Genomic DNA, 13,841 nt, shown 5'->3' on the forward strand with positions numbered 1-13,841 from the left:
CGTAAATCTTATGAGAAAAGTGGCGGTAAGACATTTTACAAAGCAGTTACGGTGAGCCATTTCATTAGCTTCTTTTGTTAACTTGTGCCAATGAACATACTTACCACAGGCTGACTCTTGTACAGCATTTGCTCCTAAAGATAACGGCAGAAAGAAAAGTGACAGACAGAGAGAAAGAGAGAGAGATTACTTGTGTAATTGTATTTTAAAATTCGCTGCAAAAGAAAATGTCTTTGGGTCAAACTTGACTCTTCAGTAAAAGCATAAATGGAGTGAATTAAAGAAAAGTTAAACATCCCATGATTTGTAAAGCGCACTTTTATGTTTGTATTAGTTGTTCATTTCAACCACATTTCTATTAGGGAGTCGTTACCTTATTGGTAGCGAGTCTCATTGTTTATCACAGTCGTGTGCAATTTCCATGTATACATCAAAATATATTCAAATATTTGTATTTCCCCCACCTATAGCTTTAAACAGTTCATTGTAATTTTTTGATGATGGAATGACTTTGCAGACCCCCTGCCACTGTAGCTTGAAGTACCAGAAGGTGTTCTTCAGAACTCCACAGTCTTTTCTCTGTCGATTGATTCCAAAGGCCCTTAAGTGTGCACTGAAGTGTCGACTCTGAGCGCGTTAGCAGTGCCGGTTCTAGCAAAGTACTTTCTAGATTTTTAGTCATTTACCTTTATGCCCCAACGCAAAGCTTTCCTGTCATTTTCTCCAGGTGGCCTGAATGTCTCCCAGTCTTGTTTGTACTGGAAATACCTGGGGGTGGAGGGGGAGAATGAAAAGACAAAATGCAAAAAATCCACAATGCACATATTTCCAGACATGAGATGTACAGTTCAGAGTTTCTGAAGGGATGATGTCAGCTCATTGTTTAGGACTTAATGGCATCTAATACACTGGACGAGGAGGACCGTCAAGGTTATCTACACTGATAAAGAGTCAACGAGCCCTAAATTAGTCGGGACTCTCCTCCGACAACCGATTTGATTGGCGTGAAAGTGCCCGTTGATGGAACACCGTTGAATTGGTAAGTTTTAAACCCATTAAAATAGCAAAAGAAAAAGGTTTGATAGTAGTTTTTTGTTATTAAGGACTAGCCAAAGTACTGGGTGATGCCCACATATTTTCATAATGGATTAAATGTTAACGCTTTGTCATTGATAGAGAAGTACTGGAGATGACACAGTAATTTGCTTTTGTTCTCCAGAGTACAGAATTTGTTGTTTTATTTCCCTATACGGGCCAAACCTAAACAATATGCCAAATTCATGACTACCAACTGAACTGTTTTGCCATGATAATGTATTTTTGTTTATGAGCCCCCACCCGCCATGTCTTGCTGGAAACTTTAAAAGGCCTTCAAGTCAAACTGTTACCCTGTATCAACAATAATATTCGTGCAGAATTTCATAAACTTCAACTGAATACACATGCAAAATTGTGCAAAGATCGATCGACCCAGGCGTTTTGGGATAATGCAGTGGTTTTAGGGTTGCCCTTCAATTCCACCCCCAGTGAAATTTTTGAAAGTGGCACACAGCCTGTACTTTAAGTCGGACCCACGATAACCAGTATGACAAATTTACTGCAGATGTGTTTGTGCGATTGACAAAATAGCCAGACAGGGTGTGATCAGAGAGTTGAAATGAGCGTCCCAAGTGTGCAAAATGGATAAATGGCAGCAAATGAGGCTGAAAATTAAAACAAGAAAGAAGAATATTGCAATGTTAATTATTTAAATTAGTGAAAAGTGCAGCATGCAAATGGCACCAATCAATCCGAGTCGGGATATCTTGGTGTATATGATAGCCATATTAAGTTGGGCACCTGTGACCTGAGCGGTTAACTCATGCATGACTGCCAAATGACAAACTAAAACTACGGAGATTTAAAACAAAAGGAGGGACAAAAAAAAATTTTATATGTCAGGATATTTGCCCACAATTACTTTAGAAAATGTTTTACTGAGTTTATGTACCACTTGATTCTGAATCAAAAGGCGAAGGACTCCTGTGCGTCTGTGTGAAAGGCCGTTTCAGTCGTGCTGGGAGGCTGGTCGTCTTTTTAACTGGAAGCACAGAAATTTTAAAAAAGGAAAAAATAAGAATAATTGTTTTACTTACTTGGCAACAGGATCAGTCTTCTTGATATTCCTGGTGTGTGGATGATCCAGTTGTGGTCTGATAACTTAGAACAGATGCACATGTCAGTAGGTTTGGCATCAGCATCAATGCTATGCTTGGCTGGAGTTAAGTGAATACTTACAGGACTTTGGTCGATTTAAATGGTGAGAGCCATCAGTATCTGCAGATCTCAACTGTAAAGTTAAAAACAAAAAATAGTGGATTGTTTTTTTTGTTTTTTTAACTATCTAAAGACAAACTATTATTATTATTGTGATAAAATGATGCCTGAAGCACTTAATGAAAGTCGGCCAAGCCCAGCGTCAGCAGTGACTGAATCTTAAACCCCCAGAATGTGTAAGAATCAACTCCTTCGATGTAAAGAGAGACCTCTAAAGCGGCAGCAGCAGTTCATTTTTAAACTCTGAGGATATCTTTGTGCAAGTAGTGAGGATCAGCCCGCTACACCGTAACAAAAGAAGATACTCATCTCTGTCAGACAGGCACATTAACAGTCTAAACGACGTTTGGGAAATTCAAATAAAAACAGAAAGCAGTGATTAGTAAATAATCTTTGACCTGAAAACAGTTTATCATCCTGTTATTTGATGTTGCAACTAAGGAATTTGTTTTATTTTGTTTGTTTTTCAAAAATGAAGATTGATTTTGATTTTGACACTTGTAAACTATTCTTAAAAAGTATGGACAGTAAAGAGTTTACCACTTCGTAATATTGTCTTCCCTTCTCACACCCCTTAGTGTTTCAGGTGTAATTTTGAACCATTCGTCTTTCAAAGAAGTTTCAAGGTCTCCAACATTAGGGGGTCTTCATCACATTCTGAGTTTCAAAATGCACCCCCTCTCTAACTGGGGACAGGCCGGTTGAGCTCCGCCCCCCCCTTTCCTATGCAGTCGTGTCTTTGTAATGCGAGATGTTTTGTTGAAGGCAGCACGTGTTGGTCCAAAATCTTTGTACTTCTCTGCCTTAATGGTGCCTTCACAGATGGGCAAGTTGCCCAGGGCACGGACAGAACCCCATACCATCACAGATGCCAGCTGCTGGACGTGTAGCTGCTAACAGTCTGGATGATACTTTTCTTCTTTGGTCCAGAGGACACCACTTGCATTTCTTCCAAAAAATCTGAAACATTAATTTGTCCAACCACAGTACAGCACAGTCCATTACTAGATAGTCCATCCCAGCTGCCTGTGGGCCCAGACAATGTTAACATATGGCTTCCTTTTTTGCAAAATACTGTTGTATACAACATTTGTTTATGATGGTTTTGCCAAAGTACCCCACGGCCTTGTGGTTTTATCGCTTATCGATGAATGTGGTTCTTGATGCAGTGCCTTCTGGGGGATCAGAGATCACTGGCAGTCAGGTTAGGCCTGCTTTCTTGCCCTTTACACACTAAAGTGTCTCTGGATTCCTTGAAACGTTTCATTATACTATGCACTGTTGAGGGTGAAATGCCCAAAGCCCTCCTGATCTGAGAATTCTTTTTAACTTTTGAATGATTTTTCTCACACATTTTTGGAAAAAATTGTTAAACCACAACCCATCTTTGCTGTTAAAAAAAATTAGACCTTTCCTGGCTGCAGCTTTTAAAGAATTAATACGAGAACATCAGCTGTTTCTCCTCACATCATTATTTTGTTTTCTAATTATCATTCCTACATTATGCCATCCTTCTTCTTTCGGCTCTTCCCATTCGCGGTTGTCACAGCGGATCATCTTGTCCCATCTCGTCATCTTGCTTTGTCACCCCCACCACCTGCATGTCCTCGCTCACCAACTTTTTTTTTAAATGCTGTCAATGGCAAGAATGGAGGTTTATTAGGTGATTTATGCAAGAAAGTCCAGGCCTGTCCAGCACTGCTCCGATCAGAGTCCCTCAGAGGTCGCCGGAATAGTCTCGTACAGGGCAGGATTGGAATGTTATCAGGTTAATAATTTATTGACAGCGGTATTTTAGTAGTTTAATTATTTATTGATGTAGGTATTTACAGTAAGTTTAGAAATCGCAAAGGAGGAACTGCTTAGATGTGGCTGAGCCTCAGTCATCGGGAAAGGAGACGTCACACACACTGTGGAAACCTTCTTGGTTGTCTATGGCAGGGGTCGCCAAATCCGGTCCTGGAGGACCACCATGGCGGCAGGTTTTCATTCTAACCCTTTTGATTAGGAGTGTCCTGTTTGTGCTTCTAATTAACTTCGTGTGAATTCATTTTAATTGAATTGCTTTTTTAAGATCTGTTCCTCTGAATTGCTTCATTTCTTTCTTTAAATTCCATCCAAACAGAAATTAAATGTGAAGTGAGTGACCAACATAAGACTAAGTCAGGGCCTCAAACTCCAACCAGTTGCTTCATTAGGCGCCGAGTCTTGTTAATTAAACCTGTTCTTTAATTCCATGGCTTGTTGCTGCTCTCCTTATGCAATAGCAGACATTTCTGAAATTGTGGATTTTCTCTTTTGTGGACCTGAGCAGATCAGCATCCCAGAGCCCTTCATCTTTCTTTATTTTCAGATATTGTATGATGGACACTAGTTGTTTTGGCTTATTTTACATCTCATTAATTGTTTGTCTGCTAATTAAAGAATAAAGAAACAATGAAGGGGGTTTGAGCCGTCAAGAGCAAGTCAATTAAAATTAGTTCAAAAGAAGTGAATTAGCAGCAAAAACAGGTCACTCATTAAGAAAACCTGCAACCATGGTGGTCCTCCAGGACCAGAGCTGGTGACCCCTAGTCATCCATCATCACAAGAGCAGTGCAGTGCCCACAGCAGCAGCATTAGACAGAAGGTGGACCATATAACTGCACAGGTCAGGCAGGGCAGACACGGACAGCTGGCCTAATCTGAGGGACGCTGAACACGTACATGCCTGGGAATGAAATACAAACCCAGGTCACGGGATCTGCAAGGCAGCTTCCCATTTTTTATTTAGGTTTGAGCCTTTACCTTCACCTTGGATTACAGAATGCAGGGGTATATTCCAGTTACATAATAAAAGAAACACAAATTCATTAATGAAAAATACACAGCGGACAATGAAACGATTCAAGATACAAAGTGTGGCATGAAATGTAACTGGATTACCACCAGCAGTGTACCAATGCAGAGAACTGAGAGGACACTCACGAGCTCCCTCCTGTACAACTGGAAGGCGGATTGCGGCCTTTCCCTCTCCGGCCTGTGGTAATCGGCTCTCGAGCTCTGCGTGTCTTCACTGTCCACGTGGGAGTCGTCGTCTTCAGAGCCGATTTGCACTGCGCTAATCCCCTCCTCCAGTTTACTCACTGAATGGGGGGAGAGATACAAAAGCATCACAATAAAAGCATTAATAAAGAAGTTATAATAAAGGCACCATTTCAGACAGACCGGAAAATCTGCTCCAAGATATAAAACCGCAAAAATACTAAAGTGCCAGAGACAGACACAGGCAGCAGTATATGATAGATGGGACAGACGGACAACAAGAACCACTACCTTACAGACAGACGTTAAAGCCAGACAGACAGACACGAGAGGCACTAGAACACAGACAGATGTAGCTGTAGCTACGTTACTGACAGAACTTTATTTGTTCTCAGAGGAACCGAAACTTTTTACGGAAGCTCAAGAAATGTAATAATAAACAGTGACAGCCTCCTCCTCCTCCTCACACCAAGAATTACAAAAATAGATGAAAGCGTTCAACTTTGCTAATGATGCACGAGCAGTTCGCCAGTCAGTCATGGAGAGGCACTATAAAGGCGTATTCACTCTGTCCAACCTTCACGGGTTGCTTTTCAGAGTTTACACAGCAGCACTAACTGAACGTACGTCAAGGTAAACTCACAATACGTGGCAGTGTGCTGTAGCATGAAATGTAGAAAATAGGAATACAATGATATTTAAAGCAGCAGCAGAATTGCCTAACTACAGGTCTACCGTATGTGCTCAAGATGTTCCAGTAATTCATTTCTCTACCCTCTACACAGATCTCCATACATCTTTTACGCCACGTCATTCTACATTCCATGTAATGTACCATAGCTTGTTCTCTTCCGGATAGTCCTGAAGTTATCACAGCTTATAATCTTTGCAATATCCAAATCGCATTGAATGTTTTCTTTTCCAGTGGCACTGCATTCCGTTTGCTCCAAACCCATGTTCTTCATTTCATCCTCTTGTTTCCCTGGGATGTCGTTTCTTAACAGCTCGCTGTCCTCAAGTGCCTGATGGACTTCTTTGTGTTTGTGCTCGCCATTACTTGAATTTTCAGACCAAAAAGAAGAAAATGCCCCCTCTCCTTCACTTTCACTGCTCCACTGCTGACCCCTGAATACAAGCGTGCGATACATTTTATTTTTTTCTGGTCTGCTTTCAAGTTCTCTGTGAAGACGCGAATAACAGGAGTAAGCAGATGCTAAAGCAATAATGCAAGAAGGTAAAGCCACTAAGAAGATTACGGCCCTAGCAGCAAGAAGCTTTTATTTGAAAAGTGCACGGCGATTAAAATCCACTGAAGTACAACAATCTTATAAATAAAAGTCTACGTGTGGAAGAGTGTGTGTGTGTGTGTGTCTCCCCGGCCTGGAAGTGCAAGGCTACAGCAAAAGCTGAAAGAAAACGACTCTGTCACCAAAGCAAAACCTCAGAGGAAAGACAAACTCACTTAGCCAATGACACACAAGCGAGGCAAGCTCATCGGCAAAATGAAACCTTAGAGGGGAGAGAAACTTCCTTAAGCCGCTGCTGGACAACAGAGACGAGCACATTAGCAAAATGTAACCGCCGACTCGGCATTTCAATTTTTTTTCTGATAATTTCAATAGTTTCTAGAAGCCCAGGCTTTTTACAACATGGGCTTACACAGCTAATAAATAAATCTACTCTCTCTCACTATTATATGCAGTCATGAAAAAGTTTGGGAACCCCTCTCAGCCTGCATAATAATTGACTCTCCTTTCAACAAAAAAGATAACAGTCTTTCATTTCCTTGGAACATCTGAGTACTGCGGTGTTTTCTGAACAAAGATTTTTAGAGACGCAGTATTTAGTTGTATGAAATTAAATCAAATGTGAAAAACTGGCTGTGCAAAAATGTGGGTCCCCTTGTCATTTGGCTGATTTGAATGTCTGTCACTGCTCAATGCTGATTACTTGGTTGGATGAGCTCGTGAAGCCTTGAACTTCATAGACAGGAGTGTCCAATCATGAGTGGTAAAAGGTATTTAAGGTGGTCAATTACAAGTTGTGCTTCCTTCCCTTTGACTCTCCTCTGAAGAGTGACAGACAGCATGGGATCCTCAAAGCAACTCTCCAAAGATCTGAAAACAAAGATTGTTCAGTCTCGTGGTTTAGTGGAAGGCTACAAAAAGCCATCTCAGAGGTTTAAACTGTCAGTTTCAAGTGTAAGGAATGGAATCAGGAAATGGAAGGCCACAGGCACAGTTGCTGTTAAACCAGCAGGTCTGGCAGGCCAAGAAAAATACAGGAGCGGCATATGCAGAGGCAGGATTGTGAGAATGGTTACAGACAACACACAGATCACCTCCAAAAACCTGCAAGAACATCTCGCTGCAGATGGTGCATCTGTACATCGTTCTACAATTCAGCGCAATTTACACAAAGAGCATCAGTATGGCAGGGTGATGAGAAAGAAGCCCTTTCTGCACTCACGCCACAGACAGAGTTGCTTGTTGTATCAAATGCTCATTTAGACAAGCCAGATTAATTTTGGAACAAAGTGCTTTGGACTGATAAGACAAAAATGTAGTTATTTGGTCCTAACAAAAAGGCGGAAGAAGAACACCGCATTCCAAGAAAAACACCTGCTACCTACTGTCAGATTTGGTGGAGGTCCCATCATGCTGTTGGGCTGTGTGGCGAGTTCAGGGACTGGGGCCCTTGTTAAAGTCGAGGGTCGCATGAATTCAACCCAATATCAACAAATTATTCAGGATAATGTTCAACCATCAGTCACAAAGTTAAAGTTACGCCGGGGTTGGATATTCCAACAAGACGATGGCCCAAAACACAGTTCGAAATCTACAAAGGCATTCATGCAGAGGGAGAAGTACAATGTTCTGGAATGGCCGTCACAGTCCCCTGACTTGAATATCATTGAAAATCTATGGGATGATTTGAAGCAGGCTGTCCATCAAATGTAACTGAACTGGAGAGATTTTGTATGAAGAATGGTCAGAAATACCTCCATCCAGAATCCAGACACTCATCACAGGCTGTAGGAGGACAGCGTCTGGAGGCTCAAAGGAGCAAAAGGAGGCTCAACTAAGTATTGATGTCATATCTCTGTTGGGGTGCCCACATTTATGCACCTGTCTAATTTTGTCATGATGCATATTTTCTTTTAATCCAATAAACTTAATGTCACTGCTGAAGTACCACTGTTTCCATAAGGCATGTCGTATATTAAAAGGAAGTTGCTACTTTGAAAGCTCAGCCAATGAGAAACAAAAATCCAAAGAATTAAGAGGGGGTCCCAGACTTTTTCATATGACTATGTATGTGTGTATATAAAATCCCAAGCCTAAAAGTGCATCGATTTTATGTGACTTTTTACGTCACATTTGTCACGCTTTATATCAGACATATTTTAAAACCTACAAATATGTTTGGTATCATTCTTTTCAGAATTTATCTAACTGTAATGTGATGTTGTTAGCAGTGATGAGCGAGCATGCTCAGCCGAACATGCACCACATGTGCTTGTGCGCCATGCTCGAGTCTCCGCCCTACACGTTTCGCGGGTTGGAGACAGCCAATCAAGGGGCAGGTAAGTACTGCCCTCACTGTAATGCCAATAGCTATGTCAGGTGCTGGCATTACAGTGATTGGCTGGCCGTAACACGTCATCGGGTGCTATATATGCAGGCACTGTCATATAATGTTTTAGAGCATCCGCTCACCTGCAGGCACTGGCATATAATGTTTTAGAGCGTCATTTTTCTTGTAAAATTGATTTTTTGGGGGGTTTTGGGCAGGTTTTTGTCAGTCTGTAAAAGTAGCGTACAACTCGGACAAACTGGTTCCCAGCAGTGACTTGAGAGTCCAAGATGCATCCAGACATTGTCCCCATGCTGTTCCCGGTCCATTTGGGTGGTGTTTGTCACTTTCTGACCTTTTCCAATGGACCAGGCACCCTCCCCTCTTCAGAGCAGAGGGTGCCTGGTTGTCTCCCATTGACTTACATTATACTCGGGTGCTCGGTAGAGCACACGAACATCGCGATGTGTTCGGAACAAACACCCGAATACTTTGGTGCTCGCTCATCACTAGTGGTTAGATTTTCAGATTCTTATTCCGTTTTTAAATTATAAACTAAAGAATATCAAGAACTTGCGTCCCACGAGATGAGACTTTGAGATTTAACCACACCCAGGGCCGGAAATAAAAGACAAAGAGTAGGGCAGGCTTTTCAATGTTTAAAGCGCTTTAACAAGGGGTAAAAAAAAACAAAAAAAAAAAACCACTAATTTGTTTCCCCATTGTATCACCATTTAAGAGGGATTGTCAGAGAAGTGACCACATATCCTTGGGGTGCGTTCAGCCCCCTTTACAACATGAGCGGCAGAGACCTGAAATGGCTGGCACGTAGCACAGGCAAGGGGGGTTGGCAAGCGAAGCAAACAGGAGGCAAACCCCCTAGTAAATAAGTAAATAAATAAATACAAACTAAAGAGAATTGGGAGGAGACACTTCAACATGGAGACATGCCTTATTGGAATCATTTTGTAGTTCAGAGAGCTCAGCTTAGGTTCATGTCATCTTATTATTGACATTCACAAAACTAAAAAATTACAACAATTGTGACAATGAGAAGCCAACAAGCTCATCCATCCTAATCACTGAAATTGTCCAAAATACCATCAAGCTGCGATGTGAAGGCCCCTAACAGCTTTTTCTTAACGGCTCGCGGTCCTCAAGTGCCTGATGGACTTCTTTGTGTTCTGCTCTCCGCCACATGACTTGGTCACTTACTCCGAGTGTATGTGGTTCTCTGTGAAGAAAAACCTCCTGATGTTTTTTGTGAAATTTCCCCTTAACAAGTTTCCAACTGTGTCCCCGTGTTCTTGTTGAACTCATTTTAAGTCACCTTCTCGATCTACTGGACTAATTATAACTTAAACAGCTCACGTGTGTCACCTTTTAATCTCCATCTGCTTAAATTGAAAACGCTCACCTCCTTCAGTCTCTCTTTATTCCAACTTCTCCTTTTATCTTCTCTATTTCATGGTGTGCTTTTAGAGTACAGGGAATGGAACGTTTACAGTCAGTAATTACCGATTATTTAGCCGATGCCATTTTCCAAGGCAATTTAAAAACTACAAGGTGAAGATCCAGCACCGTTATTTCCATGTGTTTTTACATTTTTGGGCCCAGGCATGTTAAATGATTGGATCAGTCACAACGTGAAGCCAAGGAGGAACTTGAATTGGAAACCTTGTGGTTTATATTCCAGTGCCTTTATGTTTTATAGATATTTATACTTCGGAAAGGCCAAGTACAGGAGTCCAGATGTTATATTGCCAAACGTGTTGGGACCCCCCTCCAAATCATTGACTTCAGGTGTTCCCATCACTTCCATGTCCACAGGTGTATAACATCGAGCACCTCGGCACGCAGACGACCTCTACAAACATTTGTGACAGAACGGGTTGCTCTCAGGAGCTCAGTGAATTCAAGCCTGGTACCGTGATAGGATGCCACCTGTGCAGTAAGTCCATTCATGAAATTTCCTCGCTACTAAATATTCCACGGTCAACTGTCAGTGGTATTATAACAAAGTGGAAGCAATTGGGAACAACAGCAACTAAGCCACGAAGTGGTGGGCCATGTCAAATCACAGAGTGGGGACAGCGCATGCTGAGGTGTGCAGAAGTCGCCAGTTGTCTGCAGAGTCAACAGCTACAGACCTCCAAAAGCTCAAGGACAGTACAGAGAGCTTCATGGAATGGGTCTCCATGGCTGAGCAGCTACAACCAAGCCCGACATCACCAAGTGCAATGTGTAAAGCCCACCACCCACCACTGGACTCTAGAGCTGTGCATGTGAATCTGATGGACGAGTCCGGCCAGGACAGCGGTACTCGTCTGACTGCATTGTACCAAGTGTAAAGTTTGATGGAGCGGGGATTATGGGGTGGGGGTGGGGTTGGGCTTGGCCCCTTAGTTCCAGTGAAAGGAACTCTTAACGCTTCAGCATGCAAAGCCATTTTGGACAATTTAACGCTCTTAACTTTGTGTGAATAGTTTGGGGATGGCAACATGACTGCGCAGGCACCAGTGCACAAAGCAAGGCCTATAAAGAAATGGATGGGCGAGTTTTGTGTGGAGGAACTTGAATGGCCTCCCCTGACCTCAACTTTGGGATGAATTTGAGCGGAGACTACGAACGAGCCAGGCCTTCTCATCCAACATCAGTGCCTGACATCACAAATGCTCTCCTGGTCACAAACTCCCATAAACACACAACCCTACATATTGTGGAAAGCTGTCCCAGAAGAGCTGAAGCTGCTAGAGCTGCAATGGGTGGGCCAACTCCATATTAAGGATGGGATGTCATTAAAGTCCATGTGTGTGTTAAGGCAGGCATCCAATACAGTGTACATAGCAAAGGAAGGAGTCAACACACCTTAAGATGTTTTTCATGTTCAGCTACATTTTCAACCAGGAGAAAGAATGAATGAATTGAGGGCAGAGTGGAGATCATACAGACATGTGCACATATCTGGTCATATTAATGGAATCAAAGTTATTGACGTGGAACTTGGGGTAAATGGAGGTATTGAGCACATTCACCCACAAGCAGTGCTGGATGCCAACTTAGATCTCACGACGTGTGGAGAACATGCTTAATAGCGAGGGCTCATCTGGAGTACTGTGTGTGCATATTACAAAAAAAAAAAATGACAACACTAGAGATAGTCAAGAGAAGAGAGAGACTTGGTGGATTCTAAGTGGTATGAGCCATGAGGAGAGACTGAAGGACTGGAACACGATTAAGAGGGGACATGATGGAAGGATGGAAGGATCTCAGCTGCTACATTAAAATAAATTCTGAAACAAAAACATGAGGACAAGGTTGGAAACTTGTTAAGGGCAGATTTAGAACCGATGTTACAGCTTGCATTGGCCAGCCAAAGAAGTGTTGGATAGACAGGTTAAGAGAAGACATGCAGCACATGAATGTCATCCCTCAAGGATGGGTCAAGTGGAGAAAGGCGAGCAAACATGAGGACCCTGCACCTTTGTGGGGTAAGAAGACGACTATGACAACGTTATAAAGTTTTTTTTCTTCACACAAATAAAATACCAAGTAGTGTGGGATTTTAGAATCTTCAGATCTCAACTTGATATTGTTTTCAACAATCGAGAAGAATGAGATGAATGAGTTTGATGAGCTGAATAGCTTGTTCTCATCACAACATTTCTAAAGTTCACTGATGCGTCTTTTTACATACTGACCCTGGGAACAAAATCCTAAAAAACGGGCACATTACAAAGCACACAGACATTGAGGCGGCGAAGATTTAAATTACCTGAGTCTCCCTCACTGTAAGTTGATTCATCACAAACGAGAACCCGTCCATTTTGCTTCCTGGGTGAGCAAATGTGGTCTTAATTATAACTCATTGAGGGGGGAAAAAAAAAAGCACAAAATGTATTTTGATAATGCATATGGCCTATAAAAAAATATTCAATCCCTTGGAAATGTTCACTTTATTATACAACCATGAATCACAGTGGACTTGATTTGGATTTCTTGACGTAGACCAACAAAAACAAAAGTGAAAACCGATCTCTGCAAAGTAGTATAAATTGTTCATAAATATAAAAATCTCATCAATATTAACCCCCTGTATTAGGACACCCCTAAAACATCACTGGTGCAGCCACTTAGCTTTAGAAGTCACAGAACGAGTTCAATGAAGACCACCTATCTGAGGGTTCAGTTGATTGTAGGGCCACCTTCTGGCGAGTCAGTATGGTGAACTAACACACACAATGAAGACAAGCGAACACTCCAAGCAACTTCCATGAAAACGCACAAGTTAGGGGTTGGAGACAAGTTACTGTATAGCCATTGGGTCAATCAAAGAGTATGGCACAGGTGTAAATCCGCTAGAATGGGCAGTTCACAAGGGAGACCACCGAGAGACCTCTGAAGGAGTTACAGACTGCAGTGAATGAGGTTGGAGAGGCTGGGCAGGAGACAGCAGTTGCCTGGGTAATTCATCAGTCACAGCTTTACAGGAGAGTGGCAAAGAAAAGAAAAACACAGCACAACTCCGCAAAAGGCATGTGAGGGACTCTGAAGTCAGCTGGGTTCTGATGACATCAAAATATAACAACTTTCTGGTCATCGGACTAAAACGCCACGTGTAGTTAAACAAACACACCACCCCCTCCTTGAAACATGGTAAAGGTGGCATCAGGCTGTGGGGATGCCTCTCTGCATTATTCTGTGGGAGGCTTGTGAGAGGAAAAATGACTGCAGCAAAACAGAGAAATCTTAAAAGAAGAACTTTGAGAGAAGATTTGCTGCAGGCATAAAGCCAAAGCTAAATGAGAAACGGCTTTAAAAACAACAATGCTAATGTCCTGGAGCGACCGAGTCAGAGTCTAGATCTCAATCCAATTGAGGATTTGTGGCTGGGCGTGAAAAAGGCTGTTCACTCACAATCACCA

General features: G+C 42.1%; 1 protein-coding gene across 2 annotated transcripts in view; it reads right to left on the reverse strand.

Moving 5' to 3' along the window:
* Positions 1–13,841, reverse strand: part of si:dkey-23f9.4 (hydrolethalus syndrome protein 1 homolog) — a 29,888-nt gene that overhangs the window by 375 nt on the left and 15,672 nt on the right. For both annotated transcript variants that reach the window (XM_039737842.1, XM_039737841.1), the window contains exons 6-11: positions 12,692–12,750; positions 5,284–5,441; positions 2,278–2,329; positions 2,136–2,199; positions 687–768; positions 105–134 (exon numbers count right to left, since the gene is read on the reverse strand). In XM_039737842.1, coding sequence (XP_039593776.1) covers positions 105–134; positions 687–768; positions 2,136–2,199; positions 2,278–2,329; positions 5,284–5,441; positions 12,692–12,750 — 445 coding nt within the window. The remainder of the gene's footprint in view (positions 1–104; positions 135–686; positions 769–2,135; positions 2,200–2,277; positions 2,330–5,283; positions 5,442–12,691; positions 12,751–13,841) is intronic.

Source organism: Polypterus senegalus, chromosome 16 (genome assembly GCF_016835505.1).
Source record: "Polypterus senegalus isolate Bchr_013 chromosome 16, ASM1683550v1, whole genome shotgun sequence".
NCBI lineage: Eukaryota > Metazoa > Chordata > Cladistia > Polypteriformes > Polypteridae > Polypterus > Polypterus senegalus.